At 43.3% G+C, this 18,801-nt stretch overlaps 1 protein-coding gene across 1 annotated transcript; it reads right to left on the bottom strand.

The window, feature by feature from the left end:
• Window positions 1-1,058: 1,058 nt before the first annotated feature.
• On the bottom strand, window positions 1,059-18,800 carry psmb2 (proteasome 20S subunit beta 2). The gene is made up of 6 exons (XM_054763321.1): window positions 18,587-18,800; window positions 18,022-18,144; window positions 17,770-17,840; window positions 3,402-3,564; window positions 3,219-3,268; window positions 1,059-1,212 (listed from the first exon to the last, which is right to left on the bottom strand). The coding sequence occupies exons 1-6, from the start codon at window positions 18,675-18,677 to the stop codon at window positions 1,114-1,116; spliced, it is 597 nt and encodes a 198-aa protein (XP_054619296.1). The 5' UTR covers window positions 18,678-18,800; the 3' UTR covers window positions 1,059-1,113.
• Window position 18,801: the final 1 nt, after the last annotated feature.

Genomic DNA, 18,801 nt, shown 5'->3' with positions numbered 1-18,801 from the left:
AGATTTTTCAAAAAATTTTACTTCTCCATTGTGCTGTGTGCCAATAAAACAAGCCACGGGCTGAAAATGGCCTCTGGCCCGCACATTGAACACCCCTGCATTCACTGAATGAATGAGGAATGTAAGGATATTGTCTTCCCTTTTTGTTACTATTTTATCATGAAAAATCACAGTCAGTTGTTTCCAGACGTGACCATGATTTGTGAATTTCCGTGATGTACGATTCCTTATTTATAAATGGAATATTTTTGCAGTTAGAGCATAAACTAAACTGTTTGACCTTCTAAATGAAGTTTTTAACATTAGAGCCCTCTCGACATAAAATAACACCACTATAGTCACCTTTACACTCATATTACCCAATTTCATAGACATAAGAGAAAATAAGACATAATATAGACTCACACGTTAGCATTGGCAGAGTTCCTCGTAGTTGTTTTTCTTTTTTGCTTCTGGTTGACAGTTCTTCCTGTGGTGGCTATTGTCTTGTCAATGTAACATTGCTGACACCTTGTGACCTGTATAGAAGACTACATATCACAACGTGTCTTGCAATGGGTTTTCTGAATGCCTTATATTGATATTTTAGTTCATTTAGCCATTTTTATGCTCGAAGATGCTTAATTTGGGCCAAAAATGCATAACATTTGCTTAAATATGCATAGTTTTGGACTAAAAATACTAAATAGTTATTAATATATATATATTGAGTGAAACCGAGTGAATAATCCCAAGATCATATCATCACACAATCATTTACTGTATTTAGCCGTATGAACAAAGGGTGAAAGTTTAGACGATACTCATCCAATTTAACAGCATCGAAATCTGTTGGGTTTTTTTGCACAGGCAGAAGCATGAGCAAGTGTCCATTGCACACATGCACAGTGACTGACTTCAAGTGCAAAAGTACACAGCCAGGAGCATGTTCTCTTTCCATGTTGCAGATGAGTAAACTAGCGAGCAACCAGAAAAGCACCACAGGGACAAAGAGTGTATATATCTCAACTGCGCGTCACTTTTTATTGGAACAGAAAGAACAAGGAGGTCAGTGGTAAAAAAAAAAAAAAAAAAAAAAAAGATTCTGAGTGCCGGTAGCTAAGCGGGGAACGGTCACTTGTTGGGAGTGAGTTTCTCCAGGTCATGGATGCCCTCCTTGTCAATCAAACGGACGCTGAAGGAGGGAAGGTTCAGGATGAAGCGCTTGTTCAGCTATAGGAGAGAGAAACATAACAAATTGAGACATGGAGTATAAACAGCACAAGTACAATAATGAGAAGCCTAAAATATATTTTTTTAAAAACACCAAAAATAGCAATTATTGGCTATTTTGATCTCTGTCTAGCATGATAGCAGTACTTTTGCTATACAGTAGAGCCCTACTTTTTGCGTGAGTTTGGTTCCGCAATTGTCGAAAATCCGCAAAATAATTGATATACCCATAAAGATGTGTATTTCTGACAAAATCTGCGCTTCCCTCCTCCTCCAAAACCTTCTGTCATTGTTCATTCGCAACACAATTAAGGTGTACGCCCTAAATATGCCTCACACACACTTTAATTAAACGCATTTTAAAGTATAAAATGTATAGGTGCTCACCACTTATGAATGATAATGAAAGATTATCGATAAACTAATGGATTTATTAAGCAGTGGAGGCAGCGGAGAAAAGGTACAGTATGTGTTATATGCAGTGGTGTGAAGTGTTTGCCCCCTTCCTTATTTATTTTTCTTTTGCATGTTCGTCACACTTAAATTTTCCAGATCATCAAATTTAAATATTAATCAATGACAACACAACTGAACACAAAATGCAGTTTTTAAATGAAACTTTTTATTATTAAGGAAGAAAAAAAATCCAAAGTGTAATAACTGGTTGGGCCACCCTTAGCAGCAACAACTGCAATCAAGCGTTTGCGATGACTTGCAATGAGTCTCTTACAGCGCTGTGGAGGAACTTTGGTCCACTCATCTTTGCAGAATTGTTGTAATTCAGCCACAGTGGAGGGTTTTCCAGCATGAAGCGCCTTTTTAAGGTCATGCCACAGCATCTCAATAGGGTTCAGGTCAGGACTTTGACTAGGCCACTCCAAAGTCTTCATTTTGTTTTTTTTCAAGCCATTCAGAGGTGGACTTCCTGGTGTGTTTTGGATCATTGTCCTGCTGCAGAACCCAAGTTCCTTTCAGCTTGAGGTCACACATAATTCAGGGTTCCATTTATCACTGGAAGTCTTCCAGATCCTGAAGCAGCAAAACAGCCTCAGACCACCACACTACCACCACCATATTTTACTGTTGGTATGATGTTCTTTTTCTGAAATGCCGCATAAATTTTACGCCAGATGTAATGGGACACACACACAAGTTAAACTTTTGTCTCATCAGACCACAGTATTTTCTCAAAGTTCGGGATCTTCAACATGTTTTCTGGCAAAATTGAGATAAGCCTTCATGTTCTTCCTGTTCAGCAGAGATTTTCATCTTGGAACTATGCCATGCAGGCTGTTTTTGCCCAGTGTCTTCCTTATGGTGGAGTCATGAACACTGACCTTAACTGAGGCAAGTGAGGCCTGCAGTTCGATGGATGTTGTTGTGGTGTCTTTTGTGACCTCTTGGATGAGTCGTTGCTGCGCTCTTGGGGTCATTTTGGTTGGCCGGCCACTCCTGGGAAGGTTCACCACTTTTCCATGTCTTCGACATGTGTGCTTAATGGCTCTCACTGTGGTTTGCTGGAGTCCCAAAGCTTTAGAACTGGCTTTATAACCTTTTCCATCTGATAGATTTCAATTACTTTTTTTCTTGATTTGTTCCTGCTTAGACCTCAGCATCATGTCTAGCTTTTGAGGATCTTTTGGTCTACTTCACTTTGTCAGGCATGTCTTATTTAAGTGATTTCTTCATTGAGAACGGGTGTGGCTACAAAAATTTAACTCAGGTGTGATAAACCACAGTTATGTTTTTTTTTGGGCGGGGGGGTCATATATTTCACACAGGGCCATGTAGGGGTTGGATTTTTTTTCCTCATTTAATAAAAATAAATAAAAACTGCATTTCATGTTTTGTTGTGATGGACTAATATTTACATTTGTTTGATGATCTGAAGTGTGACAAACATGCACAAAAAAAAAAGTCAGGAAGGGGACGAACACTTTTTCACACCACTGTAAATCCCCAAAATCTTAACCAAATGAACAAAAATGGTAAAAAGTCACACTAACTTCGTTGATGCATTTCTTCAAGAGCTCCACTGCTTCATCTCTGGTCAGATCTGGAAGAGAACAAGGAGAAGATGATGTCTCTTAAGAGATCCAATAGTTGCGTTGATCCTCTTACGGTACTCTTTTTGTGTTTTGCAGTGAGCAAGAGTGAATATATGGAAGGCAGCGTGACCCTTGACAGACCTGGTCTGTAGTAGCGGTCAAGGACGGTGAGCGTGAGGAAGGCCCCATAGCCGTGGGCAGCAAAGGGGGCCTTGGCCAGCGAGGACAGGTAGTCCATGTAGTACAGACCCGGACCGTCTGTGTCGTCGTAGCCCGCCAGCAACAGGTTGACGTGAAATGGCGTCTGAAGGGAGATGAAATGGGGGTGGGAGGGTGAAGGTGAGTCAACATTCATCTGACAGGCACCTGCAGGTAATCATATAAGACCTGACGTCCATTCATAAAACTGGAGGAAACCATCATGAAGAAATGCAGCAAACAAAAAGGAAGTACAACTGATCCAATCTTAAGTGCACCGAGGCAGAAGTAGCCACTTGCTAGATTTGAACAGAAAACGGTAGATTCAGTAGGCTCATGGGACCACTTTGTTTAGGTCTTTTGCTGAACCTAAAAATAAAAGTAAAAGAAATCTTTTACAGAGGTAACCAGCAAGAGTTCAAAAGACACTTTACACACTACACACTATTTGCAAAGTAGACAAAGTAGTAGACGTACCATGTTTTCCGTACTATAAGTCGCATCAAAAAATGTGTCATGATAAAGAAAAAAGTAAATATAAAAGACGCACTGGACTAAAAGTTACATTTATTGAGCAATGTATTTAACAAAATTCAAGAACTGACATTTAATCTGGAAAGGCAAGTTATTCAACTACACAACAGCACAAAAAACAAACGGCTGAATAGGTGTATGGTACGTTTATGTTACACATTATCAGTTATTCAACTACACATTAGGGTAAAGAACATACCTGGGAGGCTGAATAGGCTAACTTAACATAAGTCAGCAAGTCCAACAAGGTAGTTAGCAGTAAATAAGTTCACCAAGGTCCCGATCTCATTCAGAGCCGCATATAGCCTAGATGGCCCTCTTGCGCCTGTTGATCGTAATGTTAACTCCTTGGTTCATGTCGTAGGTATGAATTAACATTTTAAAACATGTAAAACATGTTAAATTATATATGTATACATTTCCCTATATAAGTCGCACCTGACTATAAGTCGCAGCACCTGCCAAACTATGAAAAACAGTGTGACTTACAGAAAATATAGCAGTACTTGGAATACACTACAATAAACCAACATATAGCTCAACGTGACTAATATTACAAACTGTGTGCAACTGTAAAACAAACTGTTGCGGGTACTTTGTCATTAACGTACATTGGACAGAGACAATTGTGTACATTGAGTGATTGGGAATGAGGCACCGACCAGGAATTCAACACTTGAAAGTCAGCGATAGGAACCCCTACACTACCAAGAGCAGTAGAAAAGGTCCGTCAAACAACAAAATTGCAATACAATTCAAGCAATTCCTGGTATATACTTACTTGTGGTGCCCATTTATTGAAGTCAATGAGTTGAAAATATTCCTGGCAACACATAGAGCTGTCAGCAGCACTGCATAGCTCACCGGCTTTGGTTAAAGTGTTTGGCTTTTTGTCCACAAAACTGACCGAGGGATGACTTGTGACGCTCACAGAAATCCTCATATGACATGTAAAAAATGATAGGTCTCTGAATAATACAAGTTAAGTAGTATTTGTAATATTTTCCAGCAGTATTGTTACAGGACAACAGACTTTAACCTACCAGAAAAGGCCACTGTATGTTGTAATGTTTGTAAATAACACAGCATACAAAGACGATTCAGAAAGACTTCTTCTGCTCCAGCAACCCATCAGCATATACATGTTGTTGGGTTTTTACAGTAGCACAACTTTCTTTCCACCAGAGAAATCACACTGGTCAGTACTCACACATACCTTTACTGAACACTTATTCGGGAAAAACAGATTACCGTGTAGGCAGAGGCCACATCCACAAATGTCCACTTGAGACCAGTTTCTATCTTCAGGCTCAAACAACGCCTTTGTCGTGCAAACCAGAGGCCAAAATGACATTGTTTTTATCCGTCACTGGTTAAAAACATAGTGTAACCAGCTCCTTCAGAAGGTGAAAGAGGGTCACAGGGAAAAGGTGTGTGTGTTGGGGGTGTTGGCCACTTGCACTGTGACATCTGCTGGAAGTCAGCACCCCTGTTGACTCTCTCATCGCACCCTCCCTCCATTTTCATTTCTTTGCTGCCGCTCTCCTCCCCTCTCCTCTCCCGCCGCCTTCACCCCGAGCCCTCGAGTAACGCCAGGGCTCATTAAAAACTTCTAAAGTCGTTTCTCTTGCAGCCCTCCCACCCCCCCGCACCCCACCCCATCTTTAGAAATTACATCTTCCACGCTTGCAGCCTCTTCTCTCCCTCCAGTACACTAATTTATCTCCTCCTCAATTAAAAGAAACACAATTTGGAGGCCTTCAAAACAACCTCCAGCCTAAATGCTTGACAGACAAAGACTGCAGAGTTTCTGATTAGCACCAAATAGAAAATAAATATACATTTTTACATTCTCTCTTGCAGCAAGGCAACACTGATTCATATGGCGGCAGGCAAGTTGTGATCTACACACCTGGTCTGTCATTTCAATTGAGATCACAGTTGACCTGCTTATTTCTCTGACTTGTGTTGGCGTTATATTTGCCACCAGGGAGAGGATTGTTATATCCCCTGTGGAGAGGGCTTTAGTGTGAGTGTTAACGATGGCCCCGCACAAACACACCGCACTCGCTAGAAAGCAGAGAGTCGGTACACAGCAGGCACAACTGAATACCTTGTGTGTGTGCGTGTGTGCATGTGCTTTTACTCCTCTGTGAGCCTACGAACGCCCCAGTGGCATCACCCCCACCCACCAGACACCTGCCTCACTGGTTACAATGTAACAATAATATGGACCTGGCATCAAAATAACCTTCCCATGTCACCTCGTAGGCACCTTGTTAACCCCGCCACCTGAACTCACACCTCGATTCACATTAACAAACAATATGCATCATCTTTATCATCTCCCCCTGACACACACACACACACATACATTTGTATGACACACAATGAAAAACAAAAGACTGAACTTTCTTTATGACAGACTTTGATAAGACAAAAAATTTGCATCAGAAAGTGCGATATTTACCAAATGATATAAGAAAGAAAAAGAGACTGCTTTCGTACTTGCAAGTTTTGATCGTTTGGCAAGACGTTTGAGTATTTAGCCTCATTATATTTGTCACTAACACTAGATCTCTGTGTTGTGTGGTTAAACTTGACACCAAAAGTGTGGAGTTTTGACAGGAGTACTGCATTTTCTAGACAATACGTCGCTCTGGAGTATGAGTCGAAAAATGTGTCATGAAGAGGAAAAAACATACATTAGTGGCATTTGACTATAAGTAGCATTTCCATTCAAGACCAAGAACAGACATTTAATCTGGCAAGGCAAGTTATTCAACTACACAACAGCACTCAGAACAACCGCCTGAATGGGTTGTCTGTTAATGCGTGATATCAACATACCGACATGTTGATATCACGCATTAACAGTTATTGAGCTACACAACAGCATAAAGCACATACCTGGGAGGCTGAATAGGCTACATTAGCATTACAAGCCACCGGTAAGAAAGTTCACCAAGCTCCCGATCTCATTCCACATCACTTAAAGGCATAGTTGAGATAGATAGATTTGTGTGTGTGTGTGTGTGTGTGTGTGTGTGTGTGTGTGTGTGTGTGTGTGTGTGTATATATATATAAGCTTAGTTAAGTTTTAAGTTTTATAAGTTTAGTTACACTGAGCTAACTGGCTACTCAAAACCAAGAGATTTGACAACAGTTAACTTGTAGACAACTTGTAACTCCTATATTTAACTTCACATTACTTAAAGCACTTAAAAATTGGACAAACTGTCAACTACTAATATGCAAAACAACATGCACTGATTTTCAAGCTCTTCCTCAAAGTTCCAGTCCCTCCATGCTTCGCGTCTCCCTCGCGCCCCCTGTTTTTGCACCCTGCCCCGGGGCATGTTCTCTTTATTGGCATTTCTACTCAATCTGCTGTATTAATTGTTCATCTGTGCAGGGGACAGCGAGCTGTGTGCAATATGGTGCCAGTAATTATTTGTGCCCACTGTGTGCTCGTGTTAGAAATATTTCACACACACACACACACACACACACACACACACACTCAGCCAGCTGTAGTGCAACTGTTGCAGAGGCCTTTCAAAAGTCTAATGTAGTACTTAATGTATTAACAACACATTGGCAACTTCTCAAAAGGTTCTGTGATTGCTGAACTAAAATCAACTGTGCTATTTCATAGCTCACTGGAGTTTTCCTGCATCCCGTTCATAGACAATCCAGTGTGATTAGTTGGTAGGCTTATACCTAAACTACTTTTACTGTAGCCCAAGGTAAAAAAAAAACCCATAAAACTTCAAATCAGTATGACTGCATTATTGCACTTCTCTGTCAAAATACAGTTTATCTTTCAAACTTATGTTTCTTTGTGATGGGTTTGGAACATAGACATATATACGCAGACGCCTCATTGAGTGGGTTGGCCCATTGCTGCGATATGTCAGCGTGTCGACGATATTGGATGTGGCAGATCAGCCTCGTAAATTAGTGCAAGTAAATAGACCCCAACTCAGTCTAGGCTGTTTGGAGGCTGGTTTCACTGTGGAAATCCACAGTGCAATGCGTGGAGTCATAGGATTATTCTTCATAGTATTAGCCACAAAGTCTGCGAGTTCTGTTGGTCTTACACAAGATGTGGTTTGTACTGTAAACCGGCTGCAGCTGAATCTTCTCCGTTTGCTCTTGGCACATCCAGCATGGCAGCGACATTGACGTATGGTTCAGTGCTCAGTGCGGCATCTACGTACGTATATATATTTGTGTATGGGTTGGAGAACACATCGTTTACCAGACTGAGTGCTTTTTCTGTCTGTATTTGCAAATACAGTAATTCCTCGTTTATTGCGGTTAATTGGTTCCGGACCCGGCCGGGAATTTCCCCAAAATAGGCTTCCTTATCAAATATTTTCCTCGTCTTTGCCTTGCGATCCAAGACGGCGGCGTAAACAAATCAGACGGTATCTTGAACGGTAAACATGCGGGCAAACGCAAGCCAAGGCAACATTTTAGCAAAAATGTTGGAAGTTAACAAAAAACCGGGACACCAATGTAGATGTATTTTAGTTCAGTTAGTCATTTTTATGCTTGACAATGTTTACTTTAGGCAAAAAAATACATAAAATGTGCTTCAATATGCATATTATTTGGCTAATAGTAGGCTACATTCGCGCCCGAAGTCAGCTGGGATAGGCTCCAGCATGCCCCTGCGACCCTAATGAGGATGAAGCGGTATAGAAAATGGATGGATGGATAGGCTACATTCAAATGTACAAAAACCTAAATTATTAATTACTGTTAATTAATTACTGTTTTAATTACTATTTTTTTGAAAAACCATGATAGAATGAAACCGTGAAATTCGAACCGTGAAGTGGTGAGGGACGACTGTATTAAAATGTATACGGCATGAAAACAAAGCTCCTAAAAGCAGCAGATTATCTGGCCCGTCAGCCTTGAACTTTTTGTGTCTTTCTGCACTGAATCCTCATTACTGATGCATCATCGTCTTGGCCTCAGGTGATCATGTTGTCTGCCAATTTTCTTTGTCTCTCCTCTGTCGCTCTCTAAAGCTTGAGTCAACGCAGTACTCCAGAGGTTAATAACGCGGCCCAGTTGTTTTCCTGGACGACGGGTTAGTAAGCACAGTTATATGTGAACAGTCCCCGGCATCCTCGGCTCAGACATGCTCTGCTGACTGGAGTTAACTACACATCCCGGAGGTTGGCAGCCACTGGAGTATGACATCTTTCAGACTATAGAACTCATCTGTAATTTATCCTGCGGGAATAAGGACGTAAGAATTAACAATATAGCTCTGATTAATTTATCAGCCTGTAGTTTTTAACCTAAGGGTTTGGACACGCTGGCACTGTTGGGATGATTTTTTGGAGGAGGGGGAGCGGCACTTAAAAGATGACAAAAGATGACTGAGGAGAAACAATTGGGATACAAAACAAATCATTATCTTGATGAGTCCTTTTTTTTTTGGCTTGGCCTGGATATTTAATCAAATTAATTAAAACCAACTGCAAAATATCTGGGACAGTTGCCCAGACAACTGGGCAAAAGCTAAGGACGACTAGGCATATTCACATAAATCGATACTTTACGATGCTTTGTCCTTGGAATGATCTTAAACTCAAGGATTCATGAGTGCGTTACATGATGCACATGTTGCAGAGCATAAAGAAGTCCTAAAAAAGTATGTTGTCAACCTCTGAACTGGATTTGTTGACTCCCGTGGAACCTTGGTTACCTTAGTTTGCATATTTTTCGGTTCCCGTCAAAAACGTACGCAAAAATTTTGCCCCTGGTCCCATACATTTCGCGGTTATTGTACAATATGTCATACGTATTGTGTTATTAATATAACGCGTGAGTACAACTGTGTTCGTAACGTATTTTTAATGACAAAAAAATCCATGTTAGCTTCGTGTTTAGGGCTGCTAATAATGATTATTTTCTTTGTCGATTAATCTGAAGCTTGTTGTTTTGATTGATCAAGGTTCTTCATATAAAACAATAAAATAAGTGGTTTAACGCAAACCACTTATTTTATTGTTTTATAATTATAGTTTTACAATAATTTGTGTTGACGGTGGTCTAGTGGTTAGCACGTTGGCCAACACAGTAACAGCCTGGAGATCGGGAAGACCTGGGTTCGATTCTCCCCTGGGGCATTTCTGTGTGGAGTTTGCATGTTCTCCCCGTGTGCGCGTGGGTTTTCTCCGGGTACTCCGGCCTCCTCCCACATTCCAAAAACATGCAGGTGAGGTTAATTGGCGACTCTAAATTGTCCATAGGTATGAATGTGAGTGTGAATGGTTGTTTGTCTATATGTGCCATGCGATTGGCTGGCGACCAGTCCAGGGTGTACCCGGCCTGTCGCCCGAAGTCAGCTGGGATAGGCTCCAGTATACCCCCGCGAAGAAGCAGTATAGAAAATGGATGGATGGATGTGTTGACCGTTTTGGGATCCCAGAACACATTAATTGTATTTGCATTATTTCACATGGGATTCGGTTGGAACCAAGGTTACACTGTATTTCATAAACAAGTTGATGAGCCAAAAATGAGCCAAAATTCTCCCAAAAAGTAAATTGATAATGAAATGGTACTCTAAAATCGAAAGACTACATACTCAATGGACTGCTGGAAAGCATGAAAAAAAAAAACTGTTTATCCAACATAATTTGCAAAGGTCTGGATACTCTTGGGGTTGATGAATATGAGCGGAAACATAGCTGGAGGAAGGTGTGGGATGCGGGTCGAGAAAAAAGTGCTTTGGATTTTTCAGCACACTTGAGAATGCAGCACTGATAAATCCCAGTCTCACAAAGCCAACGCCGTAACCAAGAGGCACAAAATAAAGATTCCCTTGCAGCGTATGACAAGACATGCATAAAAATGTGCTTCTTTCAACATTTGCAACCTTGACTAAATACAAATGATCCCGATCCTGTAGCCCCCTGCATGTGCCAAGTATTTGAGCATTGTTTTTATTTGACAAAGCAGTTTGGTTCAGATACGATGTACGTTTTCAATTTCCTTTAGAAAAAGGGTCCCAAAGTATCCAACCTGTTCTACTTTATAGGTTTATTGTATGTCTAATTTATTGACAAGTTTTGTGTGCTTTCAGTAGTATGATATGATGGCACACTATTCACCTAGCCTGTGTAGCCATCACCCTCGACACTTGGTAAATGAAACACAAGCCTGATGTGCGTTTACCTGATCCGGACAATGCCACTTAGCGGAAACATGGCTCTTGAAATATGTAAAGAGAAGAAGCTGAAATTGTGATACTCATAACTAATAACAAAACAAAGCTTTGTCTTTAAATATACAGTCATGGAAAAAATTATTACACCACTCTTGTTTCTTCATCATCATTTTTTCCATGACTGTATATAAAGTTGGTTTTAAGCCTTTTTACAAAATTAAAAAACACATTAAAATATCAAAGTATTATACAGCCCTCAGTGGAAAATGTTTGGACACCCCTGACCCAACCCTTTTACAGGGTCCTAATTTGCAAACGTGCCATTTCGATTTTGTCGTTTTTGAAATTCCGTGATCATGAATCCATTTTTCCATGCAGCTCCTCTAATGTTAGCCCTCTTAACGGCGCTTACACTTGATAGCAACACGCATCGTGTACTGATACAATTACATGTTCACACTTCATGTTGTGATTGGATCTGACTTTGCAGCTCTATTATGCAAATAAAAACAAAGCAGAGGTGACAATGCACTTGCACCTGTGCCCAGTAATTAAGATAAGCAGCAAGAATTAAAAATAGAGACTGGGTGAGACAATTGATGAAGATTCTTCCACAGACTCTGGTAACATGTAAAAGTTTGGCTCAATCAAACAAGAGGACCGATTAAGTCTTTGCTTTGCTTCGGACGTAATGCTTAAACTTATTAGTGAATGCAGTGTCTCCAAACATGGTAAGGTTAGGTAAAAGTGAGCCAGTAATGCCTAGCTTGTACACGTGCATTTCAAGTCATGTATACATTGACTCCTACTCGTTCTCACACTCCAGCCAGTGCAGCATGGTCTACTGGGTATTCATAGTGGGCCCCCCGGGATCCCCTCAGCCTCCTCCCGCGACTCCACCCCTATCCCCGGCTCGATGTGTCCCACATTCCCTTCCCTGCCACACTAATTGTTTTTTGTAATTATTTTCACCCTTCTGCTATTGCGAAAGGAAGCAGCTGCACTACTCTTAACAAATTAAGAGATGAAGACGGTTTTGTACTGGAAAATTAGACAAATTTTTTACACAGTGGACCTTTGGTTTTCTTGCGCCCCGCTTTTCATATGATTGGGTTTTCTACAAAGATGTGGAAAATTTTGACCCGGTTTTCGTATACTGTCTCGTCATCACATGGCCAAACATTGTGTGTGACAAACTGCAGGGTTCCCACGCTTTACCATACACATCATATAGAGCAGGGGTGGGCGAACTGCGGCCCGCGGGCCACATCAGGCCCGCCGAGCGTCTTAATCCGGACCACCGGGCATTTCGAAATTAATATATATATATATATATATATATATATATATATATATATATATATATATATATTGAAACCTTTAACATGGAAAGCATAGCCCGCAAAATGACTTGCAGTGCTGTTGTGGCACGCTTGAGTCACCAAAATCGTCGGATGCAATCTGTAGTTTGTACAAAAAAGCCTTCCAAGCAACACAACACGTCAACACAAACGACGCACAAACTAACCGACCTACTGCATCATGTGGGCATACAAACAAATATCCATGCACAATACCCATGCCCAAAAACACACCCATATATTCCTGCCGCAAAGCATGCTGGGTAGCTTGTGGTATTTTGCTGTGTTTGTCGCATTTTTGCTAGATTGCAAAATATGCTGAGGAGGTCGTTAGCGAAGTAAACAAGGAGGAGTTAACATACTCTTGATGTTCCATTCCATTCCATTCCATTCCATTTTCCTCCGCCTATCCGGGTCCGGGTCACGGGGGCAGCAGTCTCAGTAGGGAAGCCCAGACTTCCCGATCCCCAGCCACCAAGGTGTTCCCAGGCCAGCTGTGAGACATAATCCCTCCCGCGTTTCCTAGGTCTGCCCCGGGGCCTTCTCCCGGCTGAGCATGCCCGGAACACCTCATCAGGGAGGCGTCCGGGAGTCATCCGGACTAGATGCCCGAGCCACCTCAACTGGCTCCTCTTGATGTGAAGGAGCAGCGGCTCTACTCTGAACTCCTCCCGGATGACCGAGCTCCTCACCCTATCTCTTAGGGCGAGTCCATTTACCCTACAGAGGAAACTCATTTCAGCCGCTTGTATCCGCGATCTCGTTCTTTCGGTCATGACCCAAAGCTCATGACCATAGGTGAGGGTGGGAACATAGATCGATCAGTAAATTGAGAGCTTTGCCTTCCGGCTCAGCTCTCTCTTCACCAAGACGGTCCGGTACAGCGACTGAATTACTGCAGACGCTGCACCGATCTGCCTATCAACCTTACGCTCCAACCGTCCCTCACCCGTGAACAAGACCCCGAGATACTTGAACTCCTCCACCTGGGGCAGGACCTCATTCCCAACCCGGTGGGAGCAATCCACCCTTTTTCGACTGAGAACCATGGCCTCAGATTTGGAGGTGCTGCGTCTCATCCCAGAAGCTTCACACTCAGATGCAAACCGTCCCAGTAAACGCTGCAGATCACAGGCCGATGAGGCCATCAGGACCACATCATCTGCAAATAGCAGAGACAAGATCCTAAGACCCCTGAACTGGACTCCCTCGACACCTTGGCTGCGCCTAGAAATTCTGTCCATGAAAATTATGAACAGAATCGGTGACAAAGGGCAGCCTTGGCGGAGGCCATCGTTCACCGGAAACAGGCTTGACTTACTGCTGGCAGTGCGAACCAGGCTCCTGCTCCGGTTGTACAAGGACTGAATGGCACATAGTGTAGTAGCGCGCCACCAATCCCATACTCCCAGAGCACCCCCAACAGGACACTGTGAGGGACACGGTCGAATGCCTTTTCCAAGTCTACAAAGCACATGTAGACCGGTTGGGCTCCCAAGTACTCTCCCAAGTACCCTCCAGTACCCTTGCAAGGGTGTAGAGCTGGTCCAGTGTTCCGCGACCAGGACGAAAACAACATTGCAGCTCCTGTAGCCGAGCTTCGATTAACGGTCGTACCCTTCTCTCCAGCACACTGGAATAGACTTTCCCAGGGAGGCTGAGGAGTGTGATCCCCCTATAGTTGGAACACACCCTCCGGGCACCCTTCTTGAAAAGGGGGACCACCACCCCAGTCTGCCAATCCAGAGGTACTGTTCCCGACTTCCACGCAATGTTGAAGAGACGTGTCAGCCAAGACAGTCCCTCAACATCCAGAGCCTTGAGGAATTCAGGGCGAAACTTGTCCACTCCCAGAGTTTTGCCACTGGGGAGCGTTTTGACTACCCCAGATACCTCAGTCACGGTGATGGAACTGTCCGCGTTTGTGTCCTCAGACTCTGCTTCCTCTATGGAAGGTATGTCAGTGGGATTGAGAAGGGCCTCAAAGTATTCCTTCCACCGTCCGCTTACTGTATATCCTCAGTCGAGGTCAGCAGGACCCCGTCCCCACTGTAAACAGTGTGGACCGGCCACTGCTTCCCCTTTCTGAGGCGCCAGACGGTTTGTCAGAACCTCTTCGAAGCCGAATGAAAGTCATGCTCCATGGCCTCACCGAACTCCTCCCACACCCGACTTTTTGCCTCGACCACCGCCGAAGCCGCGTGCCGCTTGGCCTGCCAGTAATTATCAGCTGCTTCAAGAGTCCCGCAAGCCATCCATGCTCGATAGGACTCCTTCTTCAGCTTGACGGCAGCCCTAACCTCGGGTGTCCACCATCTGGTTCGGGGCTAGCCGCCACGACTGGCACTGACCACCTTGCGGCCGCAGCTCCGATCGGCTGCCTCAGCAATGGAGGCACGGAACAGAGCCCATTCGGACTCAATATCCTCGTCCTCCCCCGGGATGCAGGCGAAGCTCTGCTGGAGGTGAGAGCTGAAGACTCGACGAACAGGAGACTCTGCCAAACGTTCCCAGCACACCCTCACTACACGTTTGGGTCTCCCGGGTCTGTCCGGCATCCTCCCCCGCCATCTAATCCAACTCATCACCAGGTGGTGATCAGTAGACAGCTCAGCCCCTCTTCACCCGCGTGTCCAGAACATGCGGACGCAGGTACGACTACAAAGTCGATGATAGACCTGCGGCCTAGGGTGTCCTGCTGTCATGTGCACTTGTGGACATCCTTATGTTCGAACATGGTGTTTGTGATAGACAAACTGTGATTCGCACAGAAGTCCAACAACATCACACCGCACGGGTTCAGATCGGGGAGGCCGTTCCTCCCAATCACGCACCTCCAGGTCACACTGTCATTGCCCACATGGGCGTTGAAGTCTCCCAGCAAAACGACGGAGTCACCATTTAGGGTGCTCTCCAGCACCACTCTGATGGACTCCAAGAAGGCTGGGTACTCTGAACTTCCGTTCGGCGCATACGCACAAACGACGTCAGAACACTTTCCCCAACCCGAAGGCGTAGGGAAATGACTCTCCCGTTAACCGGGGGTGCCTCCAACACAGAGGCACCAAGCCGGGAGGCTATTAATAAGCCCACACTAGCTCGCCGCCTCTCCCCTGTAGCAACTCCAGAGTAGAACAAGGTCCAGCCACTCTCGAGGAGTTTGGATCCAGAACCCAAACTGTAGGTTGAGGTAAGTCCGACTATATATAGTCGGAATGTCTCAACCTCTCTCACAAGTTCGGGCTCCTTCCTAGCCAGAGAAGTGACATTCCATGTCTCAAGAACCAGATTTGCCCGCCGAAGACCAGGTCGCCTAGGCGCCCGCCCTGGACCGCCACCCAAAGCACAATGCACTGGACCCTTATGCTTGCCCCCGCAGGTGGTGGGTCTACGTACTCTTGATGTCCAATGCTTTATTGTTCGTAGTTCATATTGTTGTTACAGCTGGAGTACCCAGCATGCCTTGCGGGCATTTGGAACTAACAGTTTTAAGTTAGGTGTCATGTTTACCGCTTGGTTGTTGATTTATTTGATGCGTTAACTTGCTGTGGATGTGTTGTGTTTTCGTTTCGTTGCACCATGAGCAAGTATGTCGTTCTGTCTGATGCCACCTATATATGGACTGCCCCTTCGCCACATTTTTAACCCAATGTGACCCGCGCGTCAAAATGTTTGCCCATATCTGATATAGAGCATACTAGCGACACTTTCCAATTGACTGTTGCTAGTTTTTTCTCTAGTTGCTAAGTCCCTAAGGGGGTCTGAAAAGTCACGAAATCTAGCTAGCAACACAGTGGAAGCACTGGGTTGCAGAACTGCTCTAAATGGAAATGCTCATTTGATTGGGTGGTCGCATCACGTGGCGCACTGTGCCTAAATGTTTCTCAGAAGATAAGGTGACAAATGACATGCATGTGCATAACTTTTAAACTCCTTTGCATTGATAAGGCAGGGGGAGGATTAATAATTTTCCAGGACATTTGACTTATTTTCTCATTTTCCATATGTTTTCCATGACTGGAAAACTGGTCAATAATATTCCAGGTTATCCAGGCCATGTGGGAACCCTGAAACTAGTCTGTTTGCATCATTTGAGCGCTCAAACAAAGGACCCCATGCATTAGAAGGACTCGGAGCCAATTACAAAGGTAATTGAATCAAAGGTAATTAAAATCACAAATATTAAGCTAAACGGCCCTGCGTTTTTCACAACTATGAACAACTAATGAAGTACTTATTAAAGGACAGGCCTCTGTTACAAACATCAAAATGCATCTTCTGGTCGAGCTCATATGTTTTCACCTAATAAACAATGGTGGGTTGCACAGGTGTACCTGACATTGGTCACGGCATCCGTACACCCTAAAATATGCATTTTAACTTACACAAAGACAGTTACTGCAGTTGACACTGCACTAAAGAGTTTAAATTACAGACGTTTCTTGCAGTCTGTTAAGAAGTGTTACATTTTACATGTCGTTTTTACTTCAATTTTTAACACTTTGCGACTTCGGGAAAATTACAGGATATGACCTTTGGGTCAAATCGCCCATCCCTAATTATTCTTAATACAGGTGGTCCTCGGCTTACAAAGGAGTGCCATTCCAAGAGTGTGATTTAAGTCCCGTTTTGTTGTAAGTCGGATCTTATAACTAAATTAACTCTCATGGGCGACAAACATCAGCGATTGGGGAAACGTAGCGCCAATGCGTAGCAAGCACTGAACACGGGAGGCGATGAGCGACTGTGACCAGCTACACCGGTGAGCGACGCGCTCACATCCAGGGCGAATTGTCTCCCACAGTTTTGACTGGCTGTCAGATGTGACAGAAATTTGGGGATATCGAAGTAGTTCAGACGAGGAAGAGCAGCCAGTGTTGATTGAGTACTCCTACTAGTACCGGATCTTGCTAGTATTGAAGATAAACTTACATAAATGTCTGTGTAAATTAATGTACACTTACCCAATATGTTTACTCTGGCGCCAATGAGGTCCTATGCCGCTGTTTTTTTCCTTTAAATCTCTACATTCTTTTTTAGAAATGTCAAATAGCTCCAGGAACGTTATGGCAGCACGTACATAACCACAAAATGTCAGCACCACCTGTAATATGACCATGGGGATGGTTTGCTCACCACTAATACTACAAATTGGCAGTCGTGACAAACTACTGGTATGCTTAAGTTTGGTAAGCTTTGTGGTGTAGGAGTAGCTTACATTGCTTCGAAGGTAGTCTGCAAGGTTCTTCCTTGTGAAGTTTGCTGCTGCTGAGGGGCTGAGTTCATAGCCTGCAAAACAATGTAAATGAAAAAACATTTCAAAAACATGACTGCGAAAGACGTTTTTTTTAATCAGACTAAACATTGCGTGACAAGGTACGGCTGTTTCTAGCAATGATTTAAGTATCTTTGTAATATGATTTGATGAAACAGTGTGGTGGTGGTTAAACGAGCAGTTGAACGGGCTTACCGTTTCTCATTTTGTAGAGCTGAACGTTCTTCTGAATGTACTCTGCAAACTGCACGGTGTCTCCCGACTCTCCCACACACAGTAGCAAAATCTTCTCACTTAGTTTGAACATCTTGTCGTAGTCTGAAAACGACAAAGTCAGTTGTTGTAGTGAGTGAGCGCTTTACTATCCGAAAGTGCAACAGCAGACAGCGATGACTTTCACTTTCGCAAACATTTTGCGACAACTCGATTACACCGCGATGGTTATTACATATTATTACACTACCAATGATTTCATAATATGAAAAATGATGATAGGACAATATGTAACGAGAAAAAAAGAAGTTGAACATGTTTGTCATTCATAAGACAGCGGTATTTCGCTTAGCTAGCTAGCTCGCTCCAAACATTTGTCATGGTACAACTTTGACAGAAAACATAACCAAGGGTTAAATCTTACACATATATAACATTCAATTAAGATATTCTGTAACATGCTATTTTTAAGCAAGTTAACGTTTTAATATCTCGTTAAAACGGCAGTGATGGTCGGCTAACGCCAAGCTAACACATTGTCACTGACCATGTTTCATCTGAATGATGCTGTTGGCCGCGACATTGTCGGCAGCGACGAGGACAAAATCCGGTCCCTGTATGCCAATTAAATATTCCATTCTGCATAAGAAGTGTTATTTCGATGGCGAATACTAATTACACAAACAGCTTTCCTCTTCGTCGCTTGTTCAGATTACACAGCAAAAGTTGCATTCGGCGGCGCCTGCTGCTGCGTCACCGGAA

The sequence above is a fragment of the Dunckerocampus dactyliophorus genome, chromosome 20 (assembly GCF_027744805.1).
Source record: "Dunckerocampus dactyliophorus isolate RoL2022-P2 chromosome 20, RoL_Ddac_1.1, whole genome shotgun sequence".
Lineage (NCBI taxonomy): Eukaryota > Metazoa > Chordata > Actinopteri > Syngnathiformes > Syngnathidae > Dunckerocampus > Dunckerocampus dactyliophorus.
Note: the sequence above shows the minus strand (reverse complement) of the source record. Positions and strands in the feature narration are given on the sequence as shown.

Excerpts from the sequence above, each read along its gene's own strand:
- psmb2 (XM_054763321.1), bottom strand. The coding sequence starts at position 18,677 with ATGGAATATTTAATTGGCATACAGGGACCGGATTTTGTCCTCGTCGCT. Across the intron at positions 3,565-17,769 it reads CAGACTACCTTCGAAGCAAT|ACGCCATTTCACGTCAACCT; the intron begins GTAAGCTACTCC and ends ATCTCCCTTCAG. Across the intron at positions 3,269-3,401 it reads TGACCGCTACTACAGACCAG|ATCTGACCAGAGATGAAGCA; the intron begins GTCTGTCAAGGG and ends GTTCTCTTCCAG.